The sequence below is a fragment of the Podarcis melisellensis genome (assembly GCF_964234715.1).
Source record: "Podarcis melisellensis genome assembly, chromosome: 6".
Lineage (NCBI taxonomy): Eukaryota > Metazoa > Chordata > Lepidosauria > Squamata > Lacertidae > Podarcis > Podarcis melisellensis.
Genome location: NC_138538.1, coordinates 22,830,358 through 22,850,355, shown reverse-complemented (window position 1 = coordinate 22,850,355; position 19,998 = coordinate 22,830,358). Strand labels below are relative to the sequence as shown.

Genomic DNA, 19,998 nt, shown 5'->3' with positions numbered 1-19,998 from the left:
GGCAGGAGCAGGGACAGAGCAACGGGAGCTCACCCCGTCGCGGGGATTCAAACTGCTGACCTTCTGATCAGCAAGTCCTAGGCTCTGTGGTTTAACCCACAGCGCCACCCGTGTCCTTTTGACTCCTTCATAGCTGTTTCTTATTCCTGAGCTGTAAAGGTAGGGAGGCACAATTTAGGTTTAGGGGTTTCTTGCCAGTCTTCAAGCACCAGTGGTAGCACCAGCTTTCCTCTTGTGTCTCTAGCTCCTAGCCATGCCAGATCAGATTATTCGTCCATCCAGCCTAGTATTGTCTACTCTGACTGGCAGCGACTCTGCATGGTCCTGGGTAGAGCTCTTTCACAGCACTTCTTATCTGCATTTGTTAATGCATGTTTCTGCATCTGATGGGACTGGTGAGGTTTATTTAGTTTTATCATAGGTAATGAAGGAGTGACTATTTTAATAGGGCAGCTCTTTACGAGATAGACCATATAGCTCAGGGATAGGCTTAGTATACAGAACGTCTTTGGGTGTGTCCCTGATGTCTCCAATTAAGAAAGAGTGTCTGTGAGTCCTGAACATCTGCTTGCAATTGGGAGTACTGATAGGGTGCGCTGTCCTCAATGGACAAGTAATTGGACCTGGTATAAGGCAGCTTCTTAGGTTCCTATGAGCAGATGTTCCTGTTCGATGATGAGCTGCACAGTGCAGTACTACACATTATGCTTACTGCAGGAAATTCATGAAGTCTAGAAATAAAGTGTGTGTGTGTGTGTCAAACATCTATTTGTCAATACACATCTGTGAAACCTAATTGGCTGCTTGCTCTCACAGTGTGTGAAGAAACTAATGCTGAAGCAAACTGTATTAGAGGGACATCTGGTGGCAGAATATTGGTATTACAACAAACCCTATGGAAGGGAGAAGTACCGTATGCCCCCTGTCTCATTTAAGTTTCACTTCTCTAGTGAGCTCAAATCATTTTACATGTGGATTCTGGGAGGGGGGGGCAGTCTTGGAAAACTACAGAGCTAGACCTGTTTGGCTTCAGCAGCAGAGCTGTCTAATATTCTTTTGGACCATTGTGTTCTATTCCACAGGCTTTATATGATTTAACAAATATTTTATCCCTAGCACAGGTCCATATGCTGCTTAAGTTATATCTCCCCACTGTGAGGCTGGGTAGCTCAGAAGGTAGCGCATGAGACTCTTAATGCCAAGGTTGTGGGTTTGAGGCCCAAGTTGTGTGAAAGATTGGACTAGATGTCCCTTGTAGCCTCTTCCAACTCTTCAATTCTCTGATTCTATTATTTTAGTTGCTGGGGTGCTTATTTGAATGCTTGATTTTATATCCCTTTTCTGTTAACTTTGCTTTCTTGCCAATGCAAGGGAATGTAATGCAACTGTGGACAAGGACAAATAAAATCACAGTGACTTCTGAGCTCTTAGATGCCTGCTTTCAGAAGTGGCCTTTGCAGCCACAGTAACACAGCTGATCAACTTTTTCTAGTGTTGCCTCCTGCTCACCTTAAGTATTAAACTAATTGGTATCATGACCTTCTGTGTCAGGACTGATAGCCTCATTAACACATCAGCAGCCTGACTAGTAAGCTTGAGTGAAATGAGGAACAATTCGACCTGAAGGACAGGACTGAGGAAGGTGTGGGGAGAAAGAGACTGTTTCAAATGACTTTTGACTTGCAAGCCTATAAATGGGTCAGTAAATGAGAAGTCTTGGTGCTGTAAGCGAATCTGAAAAGGGGTGTAATTGCAAGTTGGTGTAATTTCCATTGAGTTGGACAATTTAAGACTGACAGCCAGGCTGCCTGTAATTGTAGGGCTAGTGTTGTGATCTCACAGATAGGAATCCTGGAGAATCATAGGGCATAGTGAGATGGTAAACTTGATCTTTCCTGTACTGCTGCAGGTGGATGCTCATATCACTGAAAGCTCCTCAGTATCAAAATCCTGTCAAGGTAGAAAACTAGATCTCAGTGAAGGCTTGGAGAACACTGCTCTATATAGAAGATTTTAAATTTATTTATTTTGCATGGGGAAAACATATTTTAGAACTACACTGGGGAACCACTAGTGTTCCTGACTCCCACCATCCTTGAGCATTGCCATTTCTGGCTGATGGGAGTTGTAGTTCAATGTCAACATGAGCTGGGGGGCTACAGGTACCCACTCTGCACTCTGATGGACTTCAGAAAGGGTTGGCGCTATGTGCTTGTGCTGCACTGGCCTTGTTTACTGCAGTATCTTCTGGCCCTCTGTGAGTTCTTCCCACGCGGCTGATATACAAATGGTTCCATCCACGCTTTGCAGTTTCCCCTCTGTTGTCATGGCTCACTGCTGCTGACTAAGAGCATTCTCATGTTCAGTTCTCATCTCTTCAAGATACCTCCTCCCTTGCCATTTCTCAGAACTGTTCAGCAGACCATTAAGGCTCACTAGAGATCAGCATGCAAACTGACTTTCGAAAGAAAACAAAAGCCCTTTTAAAACAATTGTTTAAAGCTGTCATTGTCTTAAAAAAGGAGGGTGGGAGGAATTGTTCTCACGTAATTGGAATACTAAGTTATAGCCATGGAAACAGTATTTAAAAATCAGCAAGCAGGGTCAAACCAAATGCTACCCCCATTTCCATCATTAGCATATACCTACTCTTCAGGCCGGGACGCGGGTGGCGCTGTGGGTTAAACCACAGAGCCTAGGACTTGCCGATCAGAAGGTCAGCGGTTCGAATCCCCGCAACAGGGTGAGCTCCCGTTGCTCGGTCCCTGCTCCTGCCAACCTAGCAGCTTGAAAGCACATCAAAGTGCAAGTAGATAAATAGGTACTGTCACATGACCCGGAAGCTGTATGCCGGCTCCCTAGGCCAATAAAGTGAGATGAGCGCCGCAACCCCAGAGTCGGCCATGACTGGACCTAATGGTCAGGGGTTCCTTTACCTTTCCCTTTATGAAGGAGTGAAAACAGCAATATTTCTTCTAAAATTAAGGGGCAGCTGAAGGCACAAGTGGCAGGATTAGGGATCGAAGGGACCTAGGATGATTTAGTTCTTGCAGAGCCAAAGACTCTGTGAAAATGTGGGCCAGAATTAAACAAAAAAACAGTTAACCTACTGAAACATGTTGACCTTTTTTCTTCTCTTTGAACAGCTGACTCTCATCCCGCAAGCTGCTTTTGAAACCCATACCCTGCAGTCCAGTAAATGTTTTATGGCATTCCGTGTAAAGCTCCTGTATGGGAAAACCAATAGCCAAAGTCTCTTAGGACACTGTCCTAAGAGAAGGGTGCATTGAAAGCCTTGCGTTTTAACTGAAATGTTCAAGGACAGAGACTAGAGAAGCAGAGCAGAAGTGTTGTGCCTCCGTGCTCCTGTTGCCCCCTCCCATGCTTTTATAAATTCTGTCTTGAAGTGTCTGCTGTGCTTTTGGCTGCATCGCTGCCTGTCACACCCCTCACGGGAGTCCTCCACAGGCTGAGTCAAAGGGCACATTAGCTTGTCAGTGTAATTGCATAGCAGCAGGCAAGCTTGTGCCATCAAGTGGAGTGATTCCGAATACAAAGTGAAAGTGACAAGCCGGAGAAAAAGCAAGGAAGGAGGAAAGTGAAGTGCACAAGACCAGGCCCCGCTGTTGAACAATAGCAACAGCCTTTTGCTCTTCAATTTCCCCCCCTCACATGCTGAGAAGTTTCAGGTCACTGCCATTTTTTTGTGAAGCAGGTCTTTCATCTAGCCATTTTTAGGTCAGGGAGGGATAGGGGGGTGAATTCATAACCTAACTGATCAGCCTTCATAATCTGGAACAGAAGGCTCATAGCCCAGGGCAATAGATAGGCAAGGCCTTAAGCAGTAGGGAGACTCTTCTCCCATCTTACCATCATAGTTTCCTTGTTGCAATTAAGAAGAATAGCCCTGTTGGATCAAGGCCAGTGAGTGGCCTTCTGCTCCAGCATCCTGTTCTCAGAGGCCACACAAGCAGGACCTGAGCGCAACATTACTCTCTCCTCCTGTGATTTCCAGAAACTGGTATTCAGAAGCATACTGCTCCAGCCGTATGCAAGAGTACAGTATGGGCAAGAGTACAATATAGCCACCATGGCTAGCAGCCACTGATAGTCTTCTCCTCAATGGATTTGTCTAATCCTCTTTCAAAGCCATACAGGTTTGTGGCCATCACTGCCTCCTGTGGGAGCAAAATCCCAGTGTTTTTGCACTATCTGAATAAGTATTTCCCCGCTGTCCTGAATATTCCAGCATTCAGCTTCCACAAGTGTCCACGAGTTCTAGTAAAAGGGAGAAAAGCCTTTCCCTATCTCTATACAATGTAATAATTGTATACACTTCTTTCTTGTCACCTCCTACTCATAGTAATCAGATCCCATTTATTATTTTGGTTGTGTTTTTCTGAACCTGTTCCAATTCTAAAATATCATTTTTGAGATGAGGCCTCAAAACCTACTTGCTCTAATACCTTAGTTTACAAACTATTTTGTTATTGCTTGTTTGTCAGTCTTACATGGCTGACCACCTATTGCCACTTTCTAACACCTCTCCTCTTTTCTTTGCCTCTACCACTCTGAGTTTTTGCCAAACATTTCACTTGCATATTAGCTAATTCTCCCCATTCTGCTGCCCACTAAGCCTTCGAGTTTGGGGCTTGATGAAAATATTTGTTTATTCCAATTCCTGGATTTTGGCATTTACATTAAACTTACTTTTTCTGTTACACACACGAGTTTAAACTGCCCTGTTATTTCAGGAACACAAATTGGGTTTTGGGTTCCACATGTGTGTGCTTTTAATGTTAAAAATAAGGAAGTTTACACAGCCCAGCTTTGATCGTACATAATGTCAAACTGATCCAATGGCGTCCAGATATTAACAAGCAACAGATAGAGAACACAAAAAACCCAGAGTGCCCCATGCCAATGGCCAGGAAATATAACTGCAATGGGGAGAGAAACACAAAATGTGAAAGCTAACCTTGGCAATGGCTGCACTCAAAAACCCAAGCATAACTATAAACCATACACAGAAAGCAAAACATAAAAGTTAGATGGGTAAATCCATAAGAAAAATGCCAAAATCCAGAGTCAGACAATTCCTTTATTAGGGCCAACCAAAATGTCACAAATTAGTTGGCACACATTCATCAGGATGAATGTCAAGCAAAGTGGGGAGCAGAGAGGGAGAAAAGCCGCTTGGTGTTGAAGCCATAGATCATTTCAAACAAACAGTTTTGATCTCCACCGCCTCCACTAGCTTGTAAAATCATCTTTTGCAACTAAGAAAGAATGCAGCTCCAACAATAATAATAGAAAGGGTTGCCAGTTCCCAGCTGGATCACAGTTCTTTTGTGTGTAGAGAATTGCAGTATCAGATATAGGAGCTCAGAAAGTAAATCAGGAGTACAGTAGTCTAAAACACAGAACTTACCCATATATAAAAGTTCCAAAGACTTGTACATTAGCTGTGTTATTCTACTAAGGGGGAAAAACCCAGTGACTACTTGGGGGTTCAATGCACTAAAAGCAGCTTCATCTTCACCCCAAATCATCTCATCCCATGCCAGTTCAGAAATGGTGTCCTCTCTCTTTCTTTTTTTTTAAAGCTGTGTTGTCATCTAACCTGGCTGCTGCCACTTTCCCCAACTATCCTTTCCACTGTACCATCCCCTCTGGTTTCTTGCTTATTGTTTCCCACTTCCATTCCAATTTTATAGTTCTGCAAGCACTGGCATAGCCTAGGTGGTAAGTTATCCCCCCCCCAATATATATATATATATATTGCTTTCTGAACTCAGAGAAATGGTCATCAAAACACTTTGTGAGAAGGGTCAGCAGGTCAGTGTCTGAACTGCCACATGAAAGTGAATAAAACAAGATGAACTCTACTCTTTGCTTTGGCTTCCAAGCAAATTGTCCTGGGAACAGAAGCAGGTAGGGGGAAGAGGAGTTTAAATGCTGCAAATCCGAAGGCCTTAGTCCAACGAGAGTGACTGCATCATAAATGGCACTAGTCCACAGACCAAAGTTTATAAAGCTTTATTAAACCTGTTGAACAGCTGTGCAATGAACAAACAAAAAATAAAAATAAAAAATCTCTGTGGAGGTTTCACGATTGGTTTCTCATTTCCAACTCCCCTGGAAAGAAAAAGCATTTTCAGCAATGCTCTTCCAGGGAAAGATTGTGCAGAGCTAAACAGGTGGCAAAACAAGAGCATAACCTTGAAATGTTATCCAAAAAGTGTATGCCCGCTTCCCCCAAAGGACTACCTTATGCTTCAGTGAAACAAATGTTTCCTAAGGAAGAAACATATTTATTTTCTGGAAATTACTGATGTGCAAGAGAGTGAAAGCTTGAGGGTGGGGATAAAGCTACGATCCAGGCATCACCACAAAAAGGTTTCCCAGAACCACATGAAGAGCTGCAGCTTAACCATTAGTTGCTTTCTTCCTCCCATAAATTCATGCACAGGCTCATTTACTTGTGATGAGCGATAGTAATAATACTCTTGGCCTCAAAAGGGAAAAAAAGAAAGAAATAAAGCGGCAAGTCACTCAAGTGACAACTCCAATCCAGTTTCCAGAAGCAGCCCATACCTCTCATGTCAGGCTCAGCACATACAAGCTTCTCTACTTGCACTTGCTGTTTGCCTTTTCAGGTTAGAAACACTGAGAGCTTAAAAGTCAACAGCAAAAATAATAAGAGGGATCCTGAAATATTACAACACAGCATGCTTCTTTTCAATTCAAGACCACTGGTAAACTGTGGATATTTGGCTGGGTGGGGTGGTGAGGCAGGCTCCAGTGCCTGTGTAGTAAAAGTGGCATCATGACAACTCTGGGATTTTTGAGCTATGATCTATGCAGATAACTATTTTGGAAAGGACTCAGGCAGTGCACACATTCCAGTTTGGCCTGCTGTGATGAATCAGCAGCCTCCTGGCTCCAACAGCTTTTAAACTTTATTAGCCATTTGCAAACCCACCCCCCCGATGTTCGGAATGAGGAACACTAGCTCTTTATCAAAAGCAAAATGGAGAGAAGGCTTTCCAATTTCAACAGGATCAGATGACACATGTTCCAGAGTACTGATGGTTGCATCCTCAACTAGGCAAGGAGTGAGACCACTCCAGCGTCAGGCAACAGTCAAAACGTCTCTTCACCACCAAGTCAGAAATAGAAGGACCAAACGCAGGTAATACAGGGCAGGAAAAATGGGGTGGGAAAAGGCCACCCAACAACTGCTCAGTTTCAACCCCAGGACAACAACGTTATCACCATAAACAGCTTTTGTAAAATTTTACAGGCAGATTGTGGAAGGGCAGGTGATCATGAATGAAACACTTTAATCCAGACATACAAACAGCTTGCTTGTACTCTAATCACATGCCTTATAACCCCTCCTTCCCATAAAACCGTCCTTTTAAAAGAAAAAGAAATAAGGAGCTTGCAACCAGGTAGAGGGTTTTAGGTGCCAACCACATTGGGATCATGAGCAGAGTCCGGCAGCTGGGAGCCAGAGCAGTGATACAAGAAACAATTCCCCCAGCAACTGTAGCAGATGAGGAACAAGGCGGCCAAGAAGACCAAGGCACAGATTGTGCAAGGTTTCCGCTCCAACAGAAAGCTCAGTAGGTAGAAGCCCATGAACACTGAGTGACTAAACCACAAGGCTGGGTTGAGGGGCTTTGGGATGAGGAGAACAGGCAGTAACCACTGGAGGCAGTACATGGTGTTTAGTGATCAGGGCGTCACAGTGATGGCAGCAATCCAAAACGGCAGTGTAAAACGTCTCCTCTGCGCATTCAACTCTTCCAGAGTCAGATGGGCTGACTTCATAAAAACGTGTGGTGATATATGAGCAAGTCTTAACAGAAAGGTGGGGGGGGGGAGGGGAAAAAAGAGGGGACAAGTCAGCAAGTTGGATTTTCCAAGTGTTTTAGATTTGCATTGTGTAGTAATCCAACCCAGCTCCCCAAACCCTACTGTAGTTTTCACACTCCAAATCCCAAAACCTCATTCCCCCAGCTGCCACTTCCCTGGGTCCATGCAATCCCAAGCTCTAGTGCAGGGGTCAGCAACCTTTTTCAGCCATGGGCCGGTCTACCATCCCCAGACCATGTGGTGGGCTGGACTATATTTTTTTTGTGGGGGGGATGAACAAACTCCTATGCCCCACAAATAACCCAGAGATGCATTTTAAATAAAAGGACACATTCTACTCATGCAAAAACACGCTGATTCTTGGACTGTCCACAGGCAGGATTGAGAAGGCGAATGGGCCGCATCCGGCCCCCGGGCCTTAGGTTGCCTACACCTGCTCTAGTGGTTCCTTCTTGTAGCCTATGGGGGAAGAGACAGAAGATGCATGAATCTATTGTGGCATCCTTCTATCTCATGTGCAGGTGATTGTCACAGGTGTTCCTATGTAGTTTGAGAACCATTAGGCAACCAAGGTCAATTTCATTCTACCATGTTGTCAGTACTTGAGAACACTGAGTGGCTGGGGAAACTCAGCCAGATGGGTGGGTTAGAAATAATAAATTATTATTAATTATTATAACACAGCATCTGAACACACACAACAAAATTAATTCACACACACACCTCTCTCTCCCTCACTCACAGGGACACTGCAATAAAGTTGGAACATGAAAAGATCAGCACATCTTCAGAGTTCTTCTTGATTTTATTTTCTTCATATTTTGAGACCACTGTTATGCTATATTGGCCAAGTGTGAGAGCTAGCAAGTACAGTGGCACCTTGGTTCTTGAACTTAATCCATTCCGGGAGTCCGTTCAACTCCCAAAACAGCTCAAAAAGCAAAACGCAGCTTCCAATTGGCTGCAAGAGCTTCCTGCACTTGATCAGAAAAAGCGGAAGCTGTGGTGCAAGTTTGGCTTCCGAAAAACGTTTGCAAACCGGAACACCCACTTCCAGGTTTGTAGCGTTCAGGAGCAGATTTGTTCAGGAACCCAGTCGTTCGAGCACCAAGGTACCACTGTATCTGGTTCAAATCTTCCCTCAGTCTTGAATTCACCAAGTTGCTTGCCCAATGTTACTACCTCTCTGACTCTGTTGTAGGGACTGCTGAAAATGTATATGAAGCACTTTCAACTAGTGACGTTCCCTGTCAAATATGTTTAGTGGGTAAACCAGAGATTTGTAGAGCCCTGATGAAGAACCCTACATTCTTGGCCATTTGCATCCAGAGGAACTTCCTACTCTCAGACACCTTTCACTGCCCTCCCCACCATCAAAGGCTTCTTGCCTTCTCCAGATAAGCTGCAGCTCTCAGTCATCATTGCTCCATCTACAAACAGGAGGCAGAAGCAAGAGTTGGAAAGAGAATTACTGAAAAAGCCCAGTTCAAATAATACACAGCTCCCCCGAATGCAAGTATTACTAAGGCTATGGCCACTGCAGAGACAAATGCAAAGGAAAGCCTAGAACTGCATGCCCTGTCACTTGAGCTTCAGACAAGAGGAAGCAACAATGTTTTTGCATTATGAATTTTGAGCAACAAAGAGGAAAACTTACTGTAGCCCTCCCAGCAAATAGCTAATTGTTAAAAAAGGAAGGAAAAGAATACAGTGGTGCCTCGCAAGACGAAAATCCGTTCCTCGAGTCTCTTCGTCTAGCGGTTTTTTCGTCTTGCGAAGCAACCCTATTAGCGGCTTAGTGCTATTAGCGGCTTAGCGGCTATTAAAGGCTTAGCGGCTAAAAGGCTATTATAGCAGCTTAGGGGCTTAGAAAAAGGGGGGGGGAGCGAAAAAAATCGCAAGACGTTTTCGTCTTGTGAAGCAAGCCCATAGGGAAATTCGTCTTGCGAAGCGCATCGAAAAACGGAAAACCCTTTCGTCTAGCGGGTTTTTCGTCTTGCGAGGCATTCGTCTTGCGGGGCACCACTGTAACTCTTTATTTTCTGAAGGCCAGTCATAAGAAAACAGAGAGATCAGGACACACTGGGCTCAATCCAGGTGGATTTTCTATATATACTCCATTGTGAAGAATTTGTCTGATGTCACTTGCTTGCTAGGAAACACATAGACAAAGATAATCATGGACTGTGTCTAAAGTACTTCAGTTTGAAGGAAGAAAAAACTTTAAATGACACAGACTAATCAAGAAGTGTTTTCTTTCTATCTAAAAAATGATTTACAGCTGAACATAAAGGCAAAGGTCTTTTGGAAAACCCATGTTAAAGAGAATTTAGCCATAAATTTGTAGAATCTGGGCAGTGAAATTTTCCCCACCCAGGGATGGGTTCAATTTTCCTTTATCAGGTATGTGGCATGAATGAAGGGAACAAAACATGGCAGATCAGGTTTATACAGCCTTCTCGATGCATCACACAGACCAGTACTGTCAGCAACAAAAAAGGAATGACAAGCCATCCTACAATTAATGAAACTTTAACCATAATAGGCCATACTGTAGTTTAATAAATGGGGTAGTTTAATTGGATGGTGACACAAGATACAGTTTTCTCAGTAGTTTCATGCAGCATTGTGGAACTCCCATCCAGGGAAAATTCAACTATCCCGCGTGTTTAGAAGATTCAGGTACCAACTGAAAACATATTTCTTTGTCTGGGCTTGGAACATTATGCATTGGACTCTACCCCAGCAAAGTTTTATTGTCCTTGTACTGTTTTCAGTTCTTGATATAGATTTTTATGTTTTATTTATTGCTTTATCATGTTTGTATTTTATGCTTGTTGTTAGCCATCCTGGGTTCCCATGGGATAAAGGGCGGGATAGAAGAATAAACAACAATATTGTTCAGTTGTTTGAGTGTAAATATTGTTTGGGTGCAAAGTTGTCATCATGAATTTAACAGAGCAAAGTTACCAACTTCAGGAGAAATTTTATAGTGCTCCTTGACAATGGCTTTCTTAATGCTAGTCATAACAAAACATGAGATACACATGGCAACATCTGCCCAAGATTCATTTGTAGGTAAGTAGCAAAACACTTTATGAATAGGAATTTCTCCTTTGTGGCAGCAAAGAGTGCCTCTCAGGAGCACTGAGAGAGAGGTGACAAAGAACTAGCAAAGGGATGCAATGCTGCTTCCCTTAACTCTCAGTTGAAAAGCTATCATACATGGCTCTGTTGAGCTGTGCAGTATTATGCACATTGCCATGGAAACATCAGATAAGACTAGCTTGAGGACATCTGACGATCTTGTAGAATCCTACTCCGCTGACTACATCAAATACCTTGCTAAGATCAACAGAACTGAGGTAGAGTGGCTTACTTTGTTCTCTGCATTTCTCTCATAGCTGGTGCTGACAAAAGATCATATTTGTTTTTGACCCACTTGCACAGAAGTGAGACTGTGCCTACCAAAGCACTGAAGCATAAAGTTACTGGGAGTACCCTCAAAAATCATTCTGGCAAATACTCTCCCTAGGGTGCAGATGAGAGATTCCAGTGCCTCTGGGGTTGCCTTCATTCTTACACAGCATGATAATGTTAGAACCACATGTTCAGTAGAACTACTTCTTTCCTCCAGCAGCAGAACTAGTTATAATGGACTGTCTGACTTTTCCACTCCCATGAACCTCAGCTGTAATACCAGTCTTCCCAGGTACTCTCTCTCTTGCCAAGGACTCCATGAGTTGGCTCTTTGTACTATCATTCTTCATATGTGTAAAGTATATCTGATTTGAGGGCTGTCTTGAGATACATCTTTTTCATAAGAACATAGTCTGAAGTAGTTTTCTACTTGTGAGATGTAGCTGCTTGTTCCTGTAGATCATGCTGCTATCCAGGGTCTGACAGGCAGGAGACTGCTGAAGTGGGAATGAGAGTCTGTCACACGTTACATGACTGCTCCCCAAATAAGAAGCAGTTTATATATGATATAGGCCACTGTTTCCCAACGTTGGGTCTTCAGCTGTTTTTGAACTACAACTCCCATCATCCCTAGCTAGCAAGACCAGTGGTCAGGGAGGATGGGAACTGTGGTCCAAAAACAGCTGGAGACCCAGGGTTGGGAAACTCTGATATAGGCTAATCCACTACAGATTTATACAGCATCTAAAATAAATGCTTTCTATGCTGCACTTTTTGTTGGCTTGAGTGTCTTGACCAGGTTGTATTATTTCCCTTGGCATACGACATTTTAATTTCAGTAGGCTTTAAATCAGTTATTTCTAGTCATCTTGCCAAAAACTGTCCACCACTCTCCCCTATATTGCTGTGTTTAGAGAAAGGAAGACCCACAGCTCAGTGATACAGCACATATTGTGCATGCAAAAAGTTCCATGTTCAGTTGCAGACATCTCGTGTTATGAAAGGATATTTGACAATAGGGTGGGGAAGGCCTTCCACCTGAGACCCTTGGGAAGCAATGCTAGTCAGAGTGGATGATACCAAGCTAGTTGGAACAATGGACTGACTTAATACAAAGCTGATTATATAAAAGGCACAAGGCACACCTTCAGGTTTAGATCTATACAGCTTTCAGTATGGAATAAGGGCAAAGGGCAAACAAGAGAATGGAAAAAGTTAAGAGTGCAAGTGCTGTAGGAGAAGTAAGAAATACACTGAACAACCACATCTCCTGCTAATGCCAAGATCATGGTGATGCTAGGTGCCACCACGATAACCTTTGCCAATTGTCACTGATATTGCCTATGCTATGTTGGCCAGCACATATTAGGGCTTTGACTTGCATTTTAATCAAACCCTTCCATTCAAATCACTGAGAAGAAATTATAGGATAGTAGATGTCCAAGCTCTCACAACTGCAATAGCATCAAAGTACAAGAAAGTGAAAATTGCAATTTTAGGCTTCTGCCTCAACGCTTATCCCACCATTCCCCAGAACCACTTCTCTATTCCCCTTACCATTTAGAAGCAGTTACATGCCAACTATGTGAGAGCAGCATGTAGGACAGGTTGTAGCCAGCCCTCTCAGAGTCCCCCACTCAATATCCACGAGGAAAGAGAAATTGAGGATTGCGAAACTAACCATGCTTGTTGATTCCAGATTATCTGGAAAAGATGTACAATGAAAGCCCTAAAAAACGACATCCTGTTCACTTTCAAAACACACACAAATCCAGTTCAGCACTTTCAATACTTTAATATGGAAACAATAAAAAGATCACTGTTGCTGATAACTAAAATTGTTCTCTGCTGGCTTGATGAAAGAAATTAGGATCTTCACCTTCATGCACCATTAATAAATACAACTGACAACAGGAAACAACTCTGTCAAAACAAAATTCAGCCACTAGGAATGTGCAAAGGACAGAGCCTCTACAGCCCTCAAGTAATCCCTGTTGCTCCAAAAATTATCTGAACAAACCCTGCTGTTCTTATGCAGCTTGTAAAATAAATAAATAAAACACTTTAGCTATTGTAGCTGGAGGCCACTTATTAAAATCTACCACCAAGGTCACCTGGACTGTAAGTAAAGTATGTTTAATACTAGCAGGGGAGTAGACAAGGTAGATAAAAGCATGCTCAGCTTCATCATACATGATGTCTCTTTCCCTGCTGCTTCCATTTCCCTATTCTCTTTGGTGAGGTTTCTGGGAGTCACGTCACTCTGAGATTACCCGTAGCCTTTACTACATTCTCTCTACAGGTTTTCATGTCAGTATACTTCAATTAGCAAAACAAGATATTCAGCCTCAAAGGTTTTCCCCTTTTTCCTTTAGCAATTGCATTCTTAGAAGTTTAGAGGATGCTGTTTTACTGTGACAACCACACAGTAAGAGACTGAGATTTCAGAAAAAGCAGGAAGAACAATTATGGGTGCAAGATGTGGACTTTAATACCCAAATAACTGTTCTCTAATTTCTATGAACTACTGTATAAGGAAAGATGGACCACTAGTTAGCAAAGCATTCCTTCTAAAAAAAGGGCATTGTGTTATTCAGCAATATAAACTTTTTGTATAAAAGAGAACAAAAACCTGTATTAAGCTGCTTTGCAATTACAGTGAAGTAACTATCTTGCGTGATTTTCTTCACCAGATAAACCTCAAAGGGAACAATGGAGAAATGCTTAGAATCCTATGGGCTTTATACCAAGATTGACTTTAAGGCTTTATAGGCAAGTTGAAATTTCCCTTCACATTTCCCCCATTTATACAGTAGCAGCTGACAGTGGCATAATGCAAAGTAGTTTACCTGTGTCAAAATGAATGAAGGTAAGCTAATGGGCTGGCACAGGTGGAGGGAAAATAGAGAGATTTGTACCTCCAATTTTCTTAGTGTGCTTGCTGGCTGGGGGGGGGTAGCATTGTAGTTGGATGCAGAGGATTGATGGGAGGAACCAGTTGGGGAGCCACCAAGGGAAGAAGGCTCAGAGCTATGGGAGTGGTGGCGATGAGTGGTCAGAGGGAGAAGACTAGGAAGAGAAGGTGTCAGTAGCTGAATGGGTAACAGGGCTTAGCGAGCTGGGGGAGTCTGTGGCAGAGTGAAGTCAAGAATCAGTAGCTAAAGCTGGTGAGTGGGAGGAGAGAGGTCAAGAGGCAGATATGAGCCAGGCTGGGGAAGAGTCATGGTTGTCTCCCTCTCCTACTGCAAAAAGCTCCCTTCCCCCTGTCTGCCAGAACCAGAAGAGGGCTGAAAGGGGCAGAGCAGTGACAGGATGCCCACAGGTGCAGTCTCCAATTGCTTGGAAAAAACCCAGAAGAGGAGCAAACTTAGACGGTTATGGGGAGGCAGGGACTTTCAGTCTCAACATCTGCTTTAATGGAATAAGACAAACAGGGAATGAATTGCTGTGCTCGTTAGGCCTGACACTTAACCAAGAGATCATGCGGAGATCATGTTTTCCTAATAAAGAGTTAGCTCCAAATTTGAATTGTGTGATTTACTGGCCAGCTCACTCTGTGACAATCACCAGCAAAAGAATTGTGCTATCAAAATAGGCAACTGGGTGCTCTCCAGATGTTGTGGACCAATTTCAACCCCTAACTCTTGGCTATGCTATCTGGGACTGATGGGAGTTGTAGTCCATAAGATCTGGAGGACACCACATTGACCACCACTAAAAAATTTTTTAATGTACTGCAGCCTTCAGCAATCTGATACTCTCCAGATATTTTGGACTACAACTCTCATCAGTCCCAGCCAGGATAGCACACATCTGGAAAGCACCAGATTGCTAAAGGCAATCTGAATGTGTTAAGCGCATGCATGGTTCAGCAAAAGTGCTGCTTCAGAGTACCTCAGGAGGAGAGAGACAACTGTTACACAATTGTCAACTTCAACCTGGCATCCAAGGAGGAGATTTTTGCAGGCTGATATACTTCTGTGCTCAAGGAGGTCACTCGGGGGAGGGCGAAAGAGGCAAGGGAAACTGAAAGAGAAAATATACAAAGTAAATGTAATTTAAAAACTGCCTTGGAATTGCAAAAACATGGAAAGAAGATTGCTCCTCAGAAAGGAAGTAAAGCAAACAGTGACATTCCAGATTTTAATATTTTTTTTACTCTATAATAATAAAGAATTGCCACTGAAATGCACTACAGTATTTACTTTGTTCAACCTCAGAAACTTGTGAGGTGGACAAGCCTCCCTTTCCTCCTATGTTAAAGAACCAAGTCTGAGAAAATATCACCAAGGATGTTTATGATGGAGAGAATCAAACTTGAATCTCCCAGGTTTAAGCCCACCACTTCAAACTAAACTGTCTTGTGTGACCTCTAGAATTTTCTTCCAGTTATCTCAAGCAACAACATTTTAGACAGCAACTCTTGCATAGGCTTCAGGCTGTTTATCCATCATAATTGCATAGAAGCTTCACATGTAACTAGCTAAAACACAGGTACCACAAAATGAACCAATATGGAATTAAGATGTAGCAGAAGAGTTTCTTCATGCTTCTGTTTCCAAGAAAGCATTAAGACTTACCAGCCAAAGAACTAAAAGCCACATGTTACCCTAGTTGTAGAAAGCTGTTTGCCGCTATTTTGCAGTTAAATGAAAATTTCTTCCTTTTAAGATCTTTAGTGCTTTTAACAGGTGGGGGCACTAAAAATGTATTCTTATCCCCAACCCATTATACCTACTACCTACTGAGCCACACACACACTCTGATGAAAAGAAAAAGTACTCAGAAAATGAGGTAGAAGCAAATCTAATGTTCAATAAGCTCTTCAATTAGGTCTTCATTATTGCAAAGGCTGCCAAAATCAAGGATTGCCTTGACTCCAGAAAACACAGGAAAGTTTTACCAAACAGATTCTGCCATTTCTACAATCCATTTAGTTTTGAAGTATCCATACTTTTAAATATTTGGTGCCAACTGTACAGAACATAGACAGTGATCAGAAAGGAAGTTACTATGCATAAGGAGAATAATTGGGGGGGGGGCAGCAGCAGCCAGTGTGGTGGAACTATGGAGCTCAGCACTGGTGCAGTTGCAGTTTACCTGGACAGTGCTAGGGTGGGGCATGACAGCAATGAGGTTAGGGCTACACAGATGCATTGACAAAGCTACGCTGGTGCTCCCATCAGTTTATCTGTGCAGCTCAGACTAGCTGTCACTCTGCCCTATGTCCACACCAGGCATAAGCAAACTCGGCCCTCCAGATGTTTTGGGACTACAACTCCCATCATCCCTAGCTAACAGGACCACAGACCCACATCTGGAAGGCTGAGCTTGCCAATGCCTGGTCCACACCATTCAGGTAAGGTGCACCGCTACTGCCAGTGGTGGGGGGAGAACTTGCAGCCCTTGGGCTAATGCCATGCATGCAGAGGGTGAAATGAGAAGGAGGATGGATGGCAAAAAAGAAAAAAACAGGGCAGAGGAAAAGAGCAGAGTGGTGCCACACCCACTGTTCATTCAGGCCCGCCCACTACTGGCATTTAGTTTCTGACAGATCACACACAATGGAATTTGGTCATCTGAAAAAAGACTCACCACCCCTGATTTAATGAGAGAGTAATATTTTAGGATTAGGCAACTACTGTTACTTGGCAACATCAAACCATGGTCTTCTAATGACAGTCCACCCTCCTCCTTTCATCACTGCCCTGCCAGATGCCTCTAAACAGCACTCAGGCAATATATGAAGATGTTGCTCTTCTCCAGCACCTGGTACATCAAGGTTCCATTTAACTAGCATGGCCAACAGGCACTGACAGACCCACAGGTTTGTCTATTTGTGTGTGTTTTCTTTAAAAAAAAACCCATTTAAATACACATGCACAAACACACACACACAAACACCTTAAAAGTTACAATTTAATTTGTGTTTTAAATGAAATCTAGGCAGCTGTGGTATACTGGCATGCTGCTGTTTATCTTACTCCCCATGCGAGCTACTTGAGCCATTTCTTTTGAATGGGAAAGCAGCAATGTCTTGCAGCCCCTTCAGATACTATTGCAACTCCCAGCATCACTGATTATCACCTACGCTGGCTGGGGGCTGATCGGAGTCCCAACAACCCCTGGAAGGCCACGAATTCTCCACCAGCTAGAGAGCGGGCTTAATAATCCAAGCGCACAGCGGGGAATTCGATATGCCAGAGGTTGCTAACCTGTGTGTGGCCCTCCAGATGCTGCTGAACTCCCAATTCCCACCAGGCTCTGTCAGCACATCCAAGGGGCCAGGAGTCCACAGGGCAACGACACCTGGAGGATCCACGATGTTAGAATTCCTGGAACTCCTGACACACAACACCTGACATGAGCCGATCATCACTTTTAAACAGCCAAAGGGGGGGGGGGGGCAAAGGAGCAATTAATCTGGTCCAACCCTGACACACCGCATGTCAATTTTCACTGGACGCAGAGCGGGCGGAGAGGGAGCAGGATCGGCGCCTGGGCCGTATCCGGCCCACACCTGTGGACACGGCAGAGCTCCCAATGAGGAGGCCTCGGTTCAAAAACACCAATGGGGGGGGGGATTGAGGGGGGTGGCGTTCCCCTGGGGCACAAAAGACACGGCTGGGGATGGGATGGGGAGAAGCGAACAGAAAGGAGGCAGACATTCAACGGGGGGCGCTGCGGATTCTCCGCCGCCCCCCACGGCCGAGCCATCACGGGCTCCTCGTTGGGGTTCGGAAAAACGGCACTTCCCCACCCCCACCCCGAGGGACGGTTCCACCCTCAGAGCTGAGGCGGGGAGAATTACGACCCAAGCAGGAGCTGCCCCCTCTACCGCCAAGACATTCCCTCAGGCGCCCCTTCTCCGTCCCCCTCAGCCGCATTACCTGCGCTCCTCGCCATAGCGCTGCCTCACCGCTGGGCCGCTCTCCTTCCCTCCCTCCCTCCCTCCCCGACGCCCTCGGCTCCGTCTCCGCGTCTGTCACTCCCCGCAGGACCCCTCCTCCTCTCCAACTGCCCACTCAGGACCAGAGCCGGGCCGCCCGCGCCGCTGCCTCCTTTCAAGGCGCAAGCAGCGCTACACACCCACTACCCCTTACCGAAGGCCTGGGCGGCCTGCTTTAAAGACGGGTCTTATTCCGTCCGGCGAAGCGGCGCCGGGTCGCCGGCTCAACCGTCGCGTTGTGCTTGAAACAGGCATTGAAGTAGACAGCCGCTTCAGTTTTGCTCTAGCCCGTCGGCGTAACGGCGAGGAGCGGGCCTACCGGCTGGCTCGACAATTCCACGGTGATGAATATGCAATAAGGGGGCGGGGCCCGGACTGGGTTGCCGGCAGGAGGGCGGCTGGTGCGCGAAACGGGCGGCCGAAGTTGGTTCCTCGTGTTTACACGGGTGCGGAAGCAGCAGGCTGAGTAAGTAGCCAGAGTTTCTGCTCCTGCGCTCCCAGAAAAATAATTTTGTTACCCAGAGGCTGGGCCCAGGATGGATTCCGACCACTTCAGGAGGCAGGCATAGATGGTGCTTTGGAATGATTTTTTTTCAAATGATTTTTTATTAATCTTCCAAATTATTACAAATCAAACCAAATTACTTTTTATTACAATTTCTTAAAATCAGGTTTCCCGCTCCTGTTGCAAACATATGTTGATCATTTCCTCTCGTAGCCGCATCATCTACTTTTGAATGCTTCTGTTGTCTGTGCCAAAAAAAAAACCCCACCTTGGAGGGGGGGAAAAAGGTGAAGCGACACGGCGCACTCCTGTTCTGGTTGCTGAAGCTTTTTGAAGCGGGAAGCGATGGGAAACGCGGTACCTGCAGTCTGGAGTGCGGCAAACGCTCCCTCACACCCGTGTCTATAAGCGAGAGAGCGTGGACCCGTTATTTCCTGTTCCCGGTTTTGTAGAACAGCATCCCCCTTTGAGATGCAACGGGTACCCGCTGTGCTGTATATAGTTTTCAGAAGCAGTTGGAAGACATTTGAGTTTCAGTAAACTTTTCAAACTGGCTGAATTTTTATTTTTAAGGTCTTTCTGCCTCGGGTGTGTTCCCCCACTCCCACCCCGCATGCTTAAAAAAAAACAATTTTTATTGTATGCTTGCAAGTCAGGTTGCATAAAGCATGTGAGAAAAGCCACCATCATTGCACGTCGTATAGATGAGCTAAATATTTTTGCTGCCTCTGCTATCAGACAAGAATGCTGATGTCAGCAGCTATGGTAACACCAATACACCTGCAGTGGGGGCATGTTTATGCAATGCGAGAAGCCTTCAGGCAATAGTTGTTTTTAGGCTACTCAGCAGCTCCAGATCAGCACAGTAGAGACCACAGGCAGCACCTGCTTGATCTGCAACAGGGCAATGGCAATGAAAGCAGATGGCGATGAAAATAGTGCAAAATTCCACCCCAGGTCAGTCAGTACAGTGGTACCTCAGGTTACATACGCTTCAGGTTACAGACTCTGCTAACCCAGAAATAGTACCTCGGGTACTTTGCTTCAGGATGAGAACAGAAATCGTGCAGCAGCGGCGCGGCAGCAGCAGGAGGCCCCATCAGCTAAAGTGGTGTTTCAGGTTAAGAACAGTTTCAGGTTAAGAACGGACCTCCGGAATGAGTTAAGTACGTAACCACAGGTAAGGTAAAGGTAAAGGGACCCCTGACCAAGTCGTGACCGACTCTGGGGTTGCGGCGCT

General features: G+C 44.7%; 1 protein-coding gene across 3 annotated transcripts; it reads right to left on the bottom strand.

Annotated features, from left to right (window-relative positions):
• Positions 1-5,081: 5,081 nt before the first annotated feature.
• Positions 5,082-18,318, bottom strand: BLCAP (BLCAP apoptosis inducing factor). Of its 3 annotated transcripts, XM_081917411.1 has the most exons (3): positions 18,195-18,318; positions 15,199-15,330; positions 5,082-7,867 (listed from the first exon to the last, which is right to left on the bottom strand). In XM_081917411.1, the coding sequence occupies exon 3, from the start codon at positions 7,729-7,731 to the stop codon at positions 7,468-7,470; it is 264 nt and encodes an 87-aa protein (XP_081773537.1). In that variant the 5' UTR covers positions 7,732-7,867; positions 15,199-15,330; positions 18,195-18,318; the 3' UTR covers positions 5,082-7,467. The 3 variants fall into 3 exon arrangements, with proteins under 3 accessions (XP_081773537.1, XP_081773539.1, XP_081773538.1); XM_081917413.1 differs by lacking the exon at positions 15,199-15,330 and having other exon boundaries at positions 18,195-18,235; XM_081917412.1 differs by lacking the exons at positions 15,199-15,330; positions 18,195-18,318 and adding an exon at positions 9,542-9,577.
• Between the last annotated feature and the right edge of the window lie 1,680 nt (positions 18,319-19,998).